Source organism: Syngnathus scovelli, chromosome 7, assembly GCF_024217435.2.
Source record: "Syngnathus scovelli strain Florida chromosome 7, RoL_Ssco_1.2, whole genome shotgun sequence".
NCBI lineage: Eukaryota > Metazoa > Chordata > Actinopteri > Syngnathiformes > Syngnathidae > Syngnathus > Syngnathus scovelli.
Genome location: NC_090853.1, coordinates 6,366,542 through 6,380,899, shown reverse-complemented (window position 1 = coordinate 6,380,899; position 14,358 = coordinate 6,366,542). Strand labels below are relative to the sequence as shown.

General features: G+C 41.9%; 1 protein-coding gene across 1 annotated transcript in view; it reads right to left on the bottom strand.

Moving 5' to 3' along the window:
• mecom (MDS1 and EVI1 complex locus) overlaps positions 1 to 14,029 on the bottom strand; it is a 95,969-nt gene extending 81,940 nt beyond the window's left edge. The window contains exon 1 of the mRNA XM_049724758.2: positions 13,730 to 14,029. Coding sequence (XP_049580715.1) covers positions 13,730 to 13,766 — 37 coding nt within the window. The 5' untranslated portion in view covers positions 13,767 to 14,029. The remainder of the gene's footprint in view (positions 1 to 13,729) is intronic.
• Positions 14,030 to 14,358: the final 329 nt, after the last annotated feature.

The window sequence follows — 14,358 nt, the reverse complement described above, 5'->3', positions numbered from 1 at the left end:
GCGGCCCGCTGATCATGTCCCTGGATACACGCCGACTCAATGCCCCCCCAGCGCCCGTCCGACCACCCCCGTCAGAATGGCACCGTGTTTCGGGCCCGTATGCAAGAGAGGAGATGAATGACAATTCCTTCGAGAAGGCCGGTTAGATGGAGCAGTTGGGCTAAAAGGGAGTTTGTTGGCTGCAGCAGCTGTCCCACTGGCCGCATCCACCCCCTTGAGACCCCCACCTCCCCCCCCCGGTCTTGCTACCAAACTCAGCAGCAGGTTTCTCCCTACAGAGAGAGAGAGAAAAAAAACACGCTTCATTACGTCCTCTCTCCCCAGAGCAGCTAGGGGCCTTTCACTGCAGATAAGCCTCTTAGACATGAAGTAGCGCTCAGAGCAGCATTTGAGTGACAGCAGGAAGGTTTAGCCATTCAGTGGACAATGCTCACATTCTCTGGCTTTAATCTAGGAGGCGGACAATGATCTGTTTTTAAGGCCTCATCTCCTCTGCTTTTCCCACAGCCGTAAGTGACTGGCTCAAGCGGGAGGAAAAAGAGACAGTGCAAGCCCAAGGCTGGCCAGGACGGCGGCCGCTATCTCCAAAGGCCTCATGTTTCCGTGACAGTCTCGACTGTGGTGCGACAAGAGGGGGCGATGTGGGCGTAGAGTTGGCGTAAGGCGAAAAGCATCAATCACACGCAAGCGCACGCACACACATGCATGGGCAGACACAATCGCTCAGTGATGGTTGAGTGCACCCGTGTGATGGACAAGCAGGTGAGAAGCCTGCTGGTGATGTGGCTTAGTGCAGAGCTTTGTCATTCTTATCTACGCTGACCACTGACATCTATCCCTCCTCGACTATTGTGTGGCTTTCTATGATGTTTTTATACAAACGCTAAAGCATAGCCAACCGGGAGGAAAAAGTTAGACGGTGATATCTAAACAATATGATTTGTTTTGATTTGATGATAAAGTGTAGCCACTGTGAGGTTGAGGATGTTTTGTTGACATCATGATTTATATATGATTGACCGGAAAATATTTGGCTTTATTGCTATAGGTCTGGCAGATGCATAAAATTTAAATTAAGATAATTATTAATTATTATCACTGCATGTTACTCACATGTGGCATTAGATTGCAGACAAATTCTTATGAATGAAAAGAGCAAGTACGCCAAGTATATTTTCATTATCAGCACTAACAAATTATACAAGCAGGGCAAAGTATTTCAATTTGCCAAAAGGACTGTGGATGTTTAGATTATTTTGGAATCGTTTCACACTTAAGACTGGTTTGTTTGGCTCACCATTATATAAACATCCAAACCTCAGCTACACACGTGTGTGTGTGCGTGCACGTGTGGGACTGCGTGTGAACTGGAGGCCAAGTTTTGGAATTATGCTCCTTAAATGTTTTATTGACCTGTCAATCATATAAGAACAATATGATTATGTAATTTGTCACTATTAGCAGACAAGTGTTAGTAACCACAACTCTCTCTTTTGCATGAAATGTTTCCTTAATGGAAATTATACTTTATTTGAAATCTCATCTGATATCTTTGAAAAAAAAATAAACGAGCATATCCAAAACCAGAGAATTTCAGGTGTAAAAATAAATAGGTAGGAATTTGAGCCTGAACGTAAGCAAAACATGGACACAACCTCCCAAAAGCACATCGAGCATGTCCTCGGCACCTCGCCCTTTCCCTGCTTCCCTCCTTCTCCAACTTCCCTCCATTTCATCTCACACACCTCATCATTGTCCCCGACACCTCCACCCTCATATCCTCCGCACACCTTTACGTCCTTCTGCAGCTCACTCACATATTAAAGTGGGCTTGTTAGTTGTTCACTGTGCACTCATACAAAAACAAAATGGTGAACTAATGGCTCTCTGAAAACAATGTGTGGACATATAACAAGCCATATTTGGTTACACAGATGTCTGTAATGCTAAATTAGCAAAACTATCTTGACTTTGTTCATCACACACAAACACAAAACAATTAAATTAAAAATGACTGGGCAAAAAAAAAAAAACCATAAAAATCACCTGGTAAAAATTTTTGGATAAGAGCATCAGCTAAGTGCCACAAAACATTAAAATATAAACGCATATACTTAAGAAGTAATAAGACAGACATATGACAGGTTAGGAGACCCGGAGACTGATTGGGCAGTTAAACGAACATACAAAAACGGATCATTTCATTACAGAGAATGAGTGACGCGGCAGCGACGGAGACAATGGCGCCCTTCACTATTCTACCGAGTGTTTACGTCCCCCGTCAGTCTACATCATCAGTGTCCCCTTGACTGCTCCCAGCTGACTCCTTGCACACACACATGACCCCCCAAGCAGAACTTGAACATGTACTCCTGTTTTGCATTTCGTCTCATGTCAGCAATTTACCAAGTTTGCAGACTCTTATGAGTGTCTGGATTTAAGACGGAAAGAATGTTTAAGACAGAAAAGTGTCAATTGATTGTGAAGGACAAGAATGAATCATTGAGCTTCTGTTTGGCTAATTTATAGATTTTGATCTACTTGTCAGAACATCTACTCACTCTTTCTGATGAAACAATTCTTTTGTTCAGACTCCCTTTTAGCCTCCTTTTCTTATTTCCCTCCCCCTATGTCTGATAGCACTGCATAAAACACACCAAAAGTTTTGGCTGGAGTTGGGTAATGAGACAGACCTCTGACCTTGTCTTGATGACTTCCATACCTGTGCATGTGCAGGAAGATGTGTGGTTGTGTATATGAGCTTGTGTGTCTGCAGCTGGCGGCTGACAGCGACATGACTAATGAGGGCTCGGGACAGAAATAATAGGTGGGAATTATAACATAAAAAAAAGGGTATGAGTGAAAAGAAAGAACAAGAAAAAAAATGACAGAATAATGTGCAGAAGGAGATGATGATTAGGGGCAGAAAGGGAAATTTGGAATTACAACAGTCGGGCTTGTATTTTTGTAATACTCCCTTTTTAACACTCATATGAATAAAATAATTTATTTTGTCAGTCTGACCTAACATAAAAAGTTCCAATGATGGAGCGGAAGCCAGTTTTTTTAGGGTACCATGACCTGGACATCGTATGTGAGTGTCTGGCAATACCAGCTTAAAAGTGTCACACTCAAGGTCAAAGGTCATCATGTGTAGACAGAACAGAACTTCCTAATTATACATGATAAATGTAATCACACCCAGGAAGCCTTTCTAAACATTTACTGGCTTAACCTTGTCATATGAAGGAAATGGATCACAAAATGATGTCATTGCCATTTTTGGGACTTTATTTCCATTTTTGGATCAATTGAGAATTTTGCACAAAACATCACAACAGATTATTGTTGGGACAATGAGCCAGAAATTAATCTAGAAATGTTAAGGCTGCATGTTTAGCAAACGCAGAATGGTCGTCGATGAGGTTCCCCCAGGCTGTATGTTGTGATAATGATACGATCTGGCCTTGAGAGATCCCCCCAGTGAACCCTGCGCTCCTGCTGGATCAGATCAGTGCCCATAATAGCCGTGTGCAGCCAGAGGGTCTCGACCCAATGACACACACCGCGGCGCCAGGACAGAAGTCAGACAGATGGACAAATAGACAGATAGACCTTCAGACAGACATTCTGTCTCAAACTACCAATAGATACAACAATTAAGTCAGGTCTGGTCATTTTCATTGCAGTGACCCCTGACCTTTACCTCCTACACACGTAAGTAGACAAATTACCACTGCCATTGGTTTTGCCAACAGTTTGAATGTAGGAGGACCTACTGTGAGAAGGCTGAGACAGCGGACATAAATCATACCTGTATTTGATCTGCCGGGGCTCTGGGCTGGCTGGCGATGTGACAGCTAGCGTGACCCTGAGTCCCAGAAACCCCTCGGGGCTGTAATGGGTCACTTCGTTGGCTGGGACAGATTTGCTTTCACTGTGGTATAAATCTGAGGACAATTGTGGCGTTTGCTTATTTTTTTGTATTATCCCTCAACAATCTCAAATGAAATGGTGACTAAAATTGGGAAAAGTTTATCAGCACTCTAAAATTTGAAGAAACAATCTTTATTCCACAAAAAAACAAAATTACTAAGCATCTTTCAAGAAGTTCCCGACAAAGTTTCCACTATTCTAATTACATGGTTTAGATCCTGACTTTGTTTTTCTGCTTTGCTGAGCCAGCTTTAAAACCCCAACGGTAACAAGTCTCCAGGCAAAGCAAAATCCGAATTGCATTAACACCCGAGAAGCATTTCATCAGAGGCAGCGGGGCCCGCCATCCTAGACACCTCTAATAGAGTTTCCTCTGGTTCTGGCAAAACATTTTACTTCATTGTATATGCCCCTGCCTCCACAAAACTATGCTGGACTCAATAATCAAATCAGGCCAAACAAATTCCATTTGTTAAGAAGACGATCAAACGGTAGAGCGCACACAACAATTTTATTAGCGTCATTCAGCATAGCGCTGCTTGTGTTTTACCGGAGTAGCACCGACGAGGAGGAAAAAACGTGTTGGGAAATTTAAAGTGACTCCTCAACTAATGTTTTGTGATCCACAGTGCATTTGGGGATGATCAAAAACTCTGCACATTTACGAATAAATATAAAAGGTGAGAGCTGAGGATTGCAAGATTCTTTTTTTTTTTATACAGTCAATTGAAACAAAATTGTGCCGCATGACAAATCCAATATGAAATAATTTATTTGGAATGAACGATTACATACAGTACAACCATTGCTAGCTAAATTTGAGACAGGAGGACAAAGGCCTACCAAATCCAGCAGATGGTGTTGTTTGTCTTCCTTTTAATTTGTATCTCAAAAACAGAACAGTGATACTGTGAAAAAAATCCAACTGTTAAATGTATCCATTCATCCCTTCAAACATCCTCACCGTCTTTTCTGTTGTCATATTCTTGAATAAACCTAACTTAAAATTAACTCTGCAGTAAGTTAATGTTCCAATGAAGTTTGTCACCAGGGAATACATACTTCAGAAAAAAAAACTGAAATATTTGGCGATGCGAAAAGGAGATATTCCCTTGTTTCTTGTTTTTAAAACAAACATAGAGTGGGATGACTGTGATGAAGCGGTGTGTGAATGTGATGAGGGCTGAGAAAAAGACAAACCAACAGCCTGACTGCCTGACAGACACGCCGAAAGGCAGAGATTCCACTTTAGGGAATATTATTCTGATTCATATAGACAAGATGGGGTCAAAGGGCATCCTTCCTACAATGACTCATCATCACTCAGTGGCCTTCATGATGGGATAGCCCCAAAAATATGCAATGTATTTGTGTTCATCTGAATCTGTGAGATAGCACAGGATAAACGAGTATGTCTGCTATTTTTGGCCTCTCGGGAGAAAAGAGAGACCTCTCGGTTGTTTTACCAGCGCTCAGGCCAAAGACTGTCACCCACCGTGTCAATTTGTTCTTTCATCAACATTTGCAAAACGGCTCAGAGGAACAACATCAGTGGGAAGGTGAAAATAACATTTGCAGGGGAAAAAATATGATTAATGTTTGAAAACGTATGGAATCATGGCTGCTCAAGAAAGACTGTTTTCCTTTCTTGGGGTTGGGTAAATATAAAATGGACAACTCGTACGAAGTAGTACCACAGAACTGTTTTTTATGTTTTCTTGGCCTTTATCACAACTACTACCAACTCTATAACGTGAAATAAAAAAAAAATGTCAAAGCATTCAATGGTTCTATTGTGTCTCCATTAGTTTCTTCTTTAGGACAAGTTCTGTATTATAGGAACGTATTTTTTTTTACCACTGGCTCATTAAATATGGGTCATTCTTATATCATATAGCAATAATGGAAAAAAGGCCTTTAAGTCACAACTGGATAAAGTAGAAAATGTAAAAAATATTTTTTTTAAAAAGTAAAAAATATTAAAAAACAAAAGACAAGTGTAAAAAAATATTAAATAAAAAATAAAGTAAAAATAACAAATATTAAAAAACATTTTTTGTGCAAGTGTATTTACCATTATTAATCAAAGTATATGAAAATAACCCAATAAAAAATGTTCGAGGTCACTCACACCACAGGCTAATAGCTGCCCCCCCTTCCGTCGCTGAATGGCCTTCCTGCCAATGCTACCATACTTTTTTCCTACTTCACTTTTCATCCCGAGCTCCACTGCTTCTCCAACATCTATCTTTCCCAACCCTTGGATTCTTCTTTATACTTTCCCGTCCCGCCTATGCATCTTTTGTCACTGATTGTTGATGCGACTGGCTGCTTCCGAGGCCGGAGAATGATCTGCCATGCTAACCAGCTGGCTGCACCACTCGACCTCTTTTAGATTGAACTGTCAGATGTCAGCGATTAATGGTAGGGTAGAAAGAAAGTCATACCTGCAATACCCCATCGAAACCAAACGCCACACCTTGAAGCTAATTATAGCACCACCACGTAACTATTTGTATCTTGAATGTGTATATTCCCAAGATGTATTTTATACTGCATATGTGAAATCCAAAATTCCATGAGAAGATGGATACATATTGCATGTGTAGGCCATGCTTTTATGGGTGCAGATAAATCTTTTCTTATACATGCATTAGAACCTCTGAAGGTTCGCATTCATTTTGGCCACAGTCGCTGATGGATAGGCTGTGGTCAGAGTCTCGGGTGCATTGAGCAAAAGAGAAAAAGTACGGCAGAGGAAAAGTCGACAATTAAAATGTGAAATATTAATGAGCACGGGAAGAAATTTAAAGTTGTGGAATTTAAAGGGCTCACCACTTTTGCAGAGCTTGGCCTTTATTTCGATTAACTTTTGACGTTCCATCATTTTAGTAAAGGGTAATATTATTTCTTCAGATTTTGTAACGTGCATTATCAGCATCTGCCTACAAGATTAAACAAAACAAAAGATAAGACATGTTTAGGAATGGATGGCCTTGGTGGAGATCTGAGCTTCATTCAGTACTTACTCAACATTGACGGCTGAATTAGTTCTTACAGTAACTCCTAATCCCTCACTAACTCTCTGCTTGCAAGACAGCCAGCGGGCCTAAAAAACGAACATGTTCTAAAATGAGATGAGAGGTCTGTTTGGTCTGGTCTCACTGTGTCTGTCTGTTGGACCGAGTGCAGTCGACCGACATGGCCATCTTGTGTTGTACTTGGCTGGTCTGTCTGCTAACTGTCAGCGCGGTATCTCCTTACACTGACGAATGTGAAGTTTCCAGACCTTTCCCAAAGCTTTCATTCCCTTGTTCCAGCGTCTCATCTTGAGCAATGGTCAAGAAAACAAGAGGCCCTCCACTTGCTCGTGTAGCCTCCCTCATGGGGAGTGCCAATTTAGAGACCAACGTTGAGACTAAATTTAAATTTTTCCCCAAGTTGGGGGTCGGTGAAAGAGATGCAGACAAAACAGTACGCGGGAACGACAGATGAGAAATACAAGAAATGTGGTGGGCGAGAAAGAGCAACAAACGGAGAAAAGGAGATAGAGGCAGCATAATCCTCTGAACGTGAATATCAGCGCAGTCGGGGTTTGGCGGCGTGTGTGAAACGGAGATAAAATCGATTAGCTTGTCCACTGACCCAGTGAGCGGTGAGAGCCCCCCCATCGCCCCGGTCCTGCCACAGACCTGACAAAGACATCCCGGGCCTCAACCCCTAAGGGGTGTCTTCTGGATACTGAGGTGAACAAAGTGGTGCCCGCCTGTCAAACTAAAGCCCTCAGGCTCCAGCAAAACAACAAACTGTGCTGCAATGCTTCACTGCTCCCTGATTCCACAGGAGACAGCAAAGATGTAGTTGACTGATGAAAGAGGATACAGACCCACCATATACTTCATTCATGTTTCTTATATTTTGCCCGACCCTCTCCGTCCCCCCGTATAGCTGAATAAGGTAAACCAAATATAGAAATACCCTCCATTGGGATGCAGAGCAGTAAACAACAACCAGCATAATATTGAGAAATTATTTATCCTGACCACAAAAACTCAGCAGTATTATATTTGTAAAGACAGAAATTTTATACACATTAATAAAGGTATTTAAATTTCACTTACATTTTTTTTTTTTTTTTGCAATTTTTTGTCTTGAGGTGACCAAGGATATCTCATAATCCCCGAATGATTTAGAAAATACTTACAAAATACAAAACAATATACGCAAAAATCAGAAAACACCCAAAAGTCAATTATCTGGCCTGGCACTTAGTGTCCCAAGCATATTTTGTGGGGCAGTGCCCCCCCCCCCCCCCCCCCCACCACCCACCCACCCCCTCTAGCTCCGCCACTGCGGAAGAGACAAATGCTGATGCTGATACAAAACAATAAAGACGGAAATAAATAAGACAGAGAGCCTGACCGGCCAACCGGCAGATGGACAATTCCCTTTTCACCAAATTATTTTTTCCTGTGCAAATATCAAATTATGTCTCGATTTATACACAGCTGGATATTATTTTTAAGATTAATGGGGGGAACTATTTGATATATCAGATTCAACTGTGACAACACTTGTCAGGCTTCTTTAGAAAGTGTTGGCCCGACAAACCTCCCCACCTGTTGACAGGACCTGAAACCTTTCGCTATCTTTTTATCGCCATGTTTTCCTCATGATTTCCTCGGTAAGATCACTGAGTAAGGAGGACCTCTTTGATTTCTGGCTCATGAAGTGCACATGACCCCGTCGGGTCACAGAGTGGAAAGAAGTGGATGTGTCACGGCTACGCTTCACTCCTTGTTAGAATAATATTTCGATGGTGCTTTTAGGATGCTAAGACTAATCAAAACAGGACATCCTGAGGAGGGCCCTGCTCACCAGCCGCTTTATGTTTTTTTGTTTGTGGACGAGCGACAATCCCAGGAAGCTGCGAGAAGGGTTCATCAAAGCTCTGAGTGGGGGGCCCTGGCTTCAGGATCGCTGGAATGCGGTGTGGAAAGGAATCTCTACTGTCCTATTGTTCCCTTGTTTCCTCGGTCTCATCACATGCCGACACGTCCAGTTCACTTACAGGTAAGAAGCGCTAATCAGCCTTGCATTCCTTTCTTCGGCCAGATTCTTTCCTCTGCTGTGACCTTGGTTGACCAATAACACGTTTACATGAGCGCAAACCGGCATCATCAAAAGAGACTCCTTTAAGGCAACAATTGTGGTCTTCTTTTTAAAAAAAAAAAAAAGATTTCTGATGATGAGTTGTGCATGAGCCACAAACTTTAATTTTATTTTACAAAAACTGTCATCTACAGGTATTATCATTTAATATTACTCCGAAAATGTGTTTGCTTTCCCACGCTGGACTTCTTCTCCCATCTGCAACTGAGTAAATAAACATCCCAAGAAAGACAGCATTTCCCACTGCAACTATGACTGTATTCGTATTTCAATGTCTGCCAGGCAGTCACTATCACATCCCATCAGGTGCATGCATATGCTTCAGCCCAGTCCAGATGTCAACAGGAAGGCCCGAGCTTTGATCAAATCTCCTCCCCCTCATCGCTCCTGTCTTGAAAGGGTGAGAGGTCACTTCTTAATGAGTTTTGTGAGTAGATTGGCCATGTCACTACTGAAAGGTGTACAGTAATCACACAAACACATGGATGTACTCACTGCAGTCAGCTACTAATGTGACAGCACATCTCGATGCCCCCGTTTGGTCCCTCTTAATCAAAGCGGACTATCTCCCACTCCTACTCTCGCGTATTTTAGGCTTCAGGCCAGGAAGATCGAAACTGGGGAGATCCCCAAGCAGGACTGGAACATGCTGTTATCACCACGTTAGTAAAGCAATTGTTGGATAATTCCTGTTTATGGGAATGTTCCCTTTCCAGTGAATAATGAGGAAAGGGCCCATTCTTTCTGTCAACTCTCAATGAACGGAATGAAATACTTGGCAAGATCCGCAGGCAAACGCGTGCTACTTAATTAAACAAACAAAACAATAGGAATGTTTCTCTAACTTGCCATCTGAGCACTGGTATTTTTTTTTTTTACACTTGTTAGGGTCATAGTTTAGTCTAAGAGATTAATACAAGAGAGTGAATTAATTCATGAATGGAGATTTGTGCTTTTACCACCTTCCCCAATTGATTTATGTATAAAACAACAAGTTAAGGGAGGGCTTACTTCACACTACTCATTAATGAACTCAGCAGACTGTAACATCAGCACTCTTCTGATATTAAAACTCCTCAAACGGATGTCAGGGAAACATTTCAAATCAAGAAAAATGCCATATATTTGTCTCGTAGCAATCTGCGATGAGGAAAATGGTTGCACGTCAAGTATTTGATAACTTATCTTTAGCGCTGATAATGATTTCAGCCTTGGCACTGTATGAGGTTAAACTGGGAGTGCAGACAGACTGCAAGCTTTTTTTGTATGAACTCCCTATCTTTAACTCGGCGACCTTTAGGAGGGACACGAAAGCATAATCGCCTTTTTTTTATTTCGAAGGAGTAACGCTCACTCATTGTTCTATGCTGGTACGATTTCCCAAATGATAAACACACATTGGTTCCCAGGCTTGACATGTCGCTACATTACACCCCTCCCATCATCCTTCCCTTGGTGTTCCCACACTGCCTTGTCTGGGTTGTTGAAAATGACCCCCCCCCCCTCCCCCAAACAACAACAAAAACATACCAATTTAACATATAGACTAATGTAGGACACTTCTGATAAATGCAATCTACAGTTGCTGTGGGCCCTTTCCTTCTAGCCCGAGAGAAAGACTAAGAGGGCCAAAAGTTGCCCTTGAGAGTTGACTTGGACAAGGAGCTCCATTCAAACGGGACACGGTTGCGTAAACAACCCCCTAACCTTTTTACTTCCCTGTTGATACACTGAAATGACTCATTAACATCAGATTTCTGCAAGAAGTGAGAATGAAACCCAAAGGACATGTCAGACAGGCGGGGTGATGATGGATGACACATTCAGACATTTATACAATACGGGACTGTCAGGGAAGGGGTTGTTTTTCAATGTTCTTAATATTTCTTGGACTAACATACTAAAACAAAAATAAGAGTAACTGTTGCCGGTGCACCTTCAGCTGTTTAATTGACGGAGCAAAGTGCCAGACAAAATGAAAACACTTGCAAGGAAAAGATGCTGAGTTGTAAACAGCTAACCTGGCTGACTCCAGATCATCAGGCCACGCCCCTTTAAGGCACACATCAACACACAAACATGCAAGTGTGTTTGCATAATTATTTTTTGTGATACTGTGCTATATTTTTGCTATTTTCTACAAACTCACCAAACAAATATTTTTAAGTCAGGGTTCTACTATTTGAAACACTGTGGCAGCCTGCCACTGAACTTTCGAGGCAAGCCCTGGACGTGCTAAGTAGCAAGGAAAGAAGAACAATTCTTTGCTGCATGACAAATTACTTGCATATATCAAGTTTTAAAGTAACTAACATAATGTACAGGACGCAGTGATTGTTGACCCGCCATTACTTGAGCAGTTAGAGAACAATGAGCATTTAGAATTTGGCACCAGGCAGAACACACACATGCGCGCGCGCGCACGCACAGACGCACGCACATAAGCGCGCATGCACACACGCACGACGCGCGCACGCACGCACACGACGCCGCGATGGGACACGAGCGCAGCCTGTTAAATGAGCACTCTATTTCACTTCCGTGGCGCAGACCTGCTCCCCCCACCCTCACCTTTTAAATGGGCCCATCTATTAACCATTTTAATGAGGGAGATGCACGGCCCATTGCACAACGCGAGCAGGACGACGCACTTGTGAGCCAAACTGAAAGACAGACCTTTCTCTTTATTCCAAACGCTCAAAAAACTGACCACCGCTGTGAGCATCTGATCAAACGCCCACATTCCTGAAGATGTGCGTGTGTTGAAACGGATGTAATGCAAATAAATTTAATTGGAGTTGCAACTTGTTGCCATTCACTGCGGTCAAAACATGACGTCATGAGAGTCATTCAGTATCCAAATCACCCGTTAATTAATATGCAGTGTATTTACCGGGATGTACATGTTGGCATTCAAATCTGGGAAGTGGACCTTTAACAGCCAAGCTACTTTCTCCATCTACCCAAGTCCACAAGTCACTGCGGGGTGCGGCCTGCAGATTTTGGCTATATTTAATTGGAAACCTAAGGCGCGTTTTTGTGGCGCACCACATTCCATCTGGACGCGCGCACTCATCAGTCAGCCTCCATCAATCTCTCTTACGTTTACCACCTCCTCCGTTAAACACACAACCATACATGGCCGTTTTAACACACACACACTGAACGCATTTACCAGCAGAGCCCTTATGAGAGGTCTGGGAATTTAAATATTCACTGTTGACACTGCGCAGACCTGGCTATAGGGGCCACTGCGGGCCCGCTCCTCTGGGGATGCACAACATTCTCCCTTTGTGATTGCTGAGAATGTAAATCTCGTAAATTAGTCGCCTTTAAATCTAAGCAGACGTTTCCCAAAAGAGTTCGTGGCTGAAACTATATTACATGAGCAATTTATTTCTGACGCCACTTTGTGACTGTGTTTAATATTTTGTATAGTGCGTATTATGAAAATGTCTGATAATAAATATGTGAGATGCTGCAAAAAGAAATGTCTGTCATTTGTTGCAAATTGATGATATTGTTTATTTATTTAAAAAAGTTACATATATTTTGTCTATGTTTTGCTGTATTCGAAATTATAATTTAGCTTTAATTCCTTTGCGTGTGCACATTCGTTTGAGAGTCCTCTTGTTATATTTTGAAAATGTAGTTGTTTTTTCAGGAGAAAAAAAATACATGTGTATTTGTGTTATTTGAACCCAGTGACTTTAAATAAACAACAATAAAAAGAAATCACGATAGCTACCATAAATGTTAAGGCCTTGAGAATGTATAGTAAAATGTAAAATCAAATGTTACATTTAAAATTATTCATTTTTGATCAAATTAAAAACTTGGGGGAGGGGGAAATCAATGAGGATTTTAGTATTAATGCAAAAATATCACTATCAATCATAAACCGTACTGCATAAAATATTTCCCCGCTATTTTGTGGTAGTAATTAATAGCTTTAATGTCAGGAGGTTTCAAATCATAACTATTGGATTGTATCGAATTATTGTCATTTCAAAACGTGCGTTCTAAACAAGTCCAGTCAGACAGGCCAAAAGTAAACAACACTACCGCGCAACTATAAAGACATTAAGTTTGCCATTTTAACTCGGTTATACAATTTAACATTATTCACGCATAAGACCCCGAAACCGTTCACATGCAAGATCCGAAGTTGTTACAAGATCATTTACCATGTATAAGGGACTCAAAAAAAACAACGAAAATAAAAATCTTCTTATTTATTTCTGCCATGCAACCACGCAGCTCCCAAATCTTGCGAAGTGACCTGCAACCGAACGCAGCACTGTGCACCAGTGTGCGTCAATGGCTCTGCCCACGCACGGGGGATTTTTCACCTCCACTGGGTTACACGAGAGCGCCCACTACATGCAGCCAGGACTTGCAAAGTTCCTCCATCGCTTCTCGCTCAACTTTTTACAACAGACTTCGTGCGTGACAGCGTTCCAATTTTTGACTCGTGGATTTTTAATCCCGCGGTAACCCAGTTTATGATTTAATAGATGTCCGAACGTCTCTCGGGAATAAATTAAATTTCAAGTGCAGATATTGATAACAGCGGAGATCAGATGTTTTAAAAGTAGAAAAAAAGGGATGTTACACCTACTTGTGGCCAGTTTCCGTGCCCTGCCTTTGGATCTCATGGTGCCAGTCTCTCGGTGTGGGTTTGTTTGAATTTTTTTTCTCCGATCCCCTTTTCTTCTTTTTTCCCGTTTTCCCCTCTCAACTGTGCGCTTTTTTTTCTCGATCCCAGACACGCTATCTCTCCAGCATTGTCAATCCGGACACCTTCGCACATGCGCACAAGCCTCCGAGGTCTGCCGGCTGCACGTGCCAGACAAACTTTTGGTCCGATTGATCACTTTAGAGATGACCTGACGTATCGTGGATGGGCTGTGTCACTTTTTTTTTTTTCTCCCTCACACAGCCACGGAGATTTGCACGCTGTAAAAAATGTCACGTTGTTGCTCCTGCTTTAAGGTTTCATGAACCCGACAGTGGGCATCTCTACTATATTTTCTTCAGCGTAATGAATTGCGTTCTTTTGTGCAAATAGGCATTATAAATTAAGACATTGTCTTTTGTTGTGCGTGTTTTTTTTTGTTTTTTGTTTTTTTTTTCATGCACGGCTGCAGCCAACCGCTCTCTCGAGTGGGCTGACCCTTTCAAAAGTCACATTAATCACTCTCCATTATGGTTTAGTTATTAAAGATTGCAAAATTTAATTGCGCAATA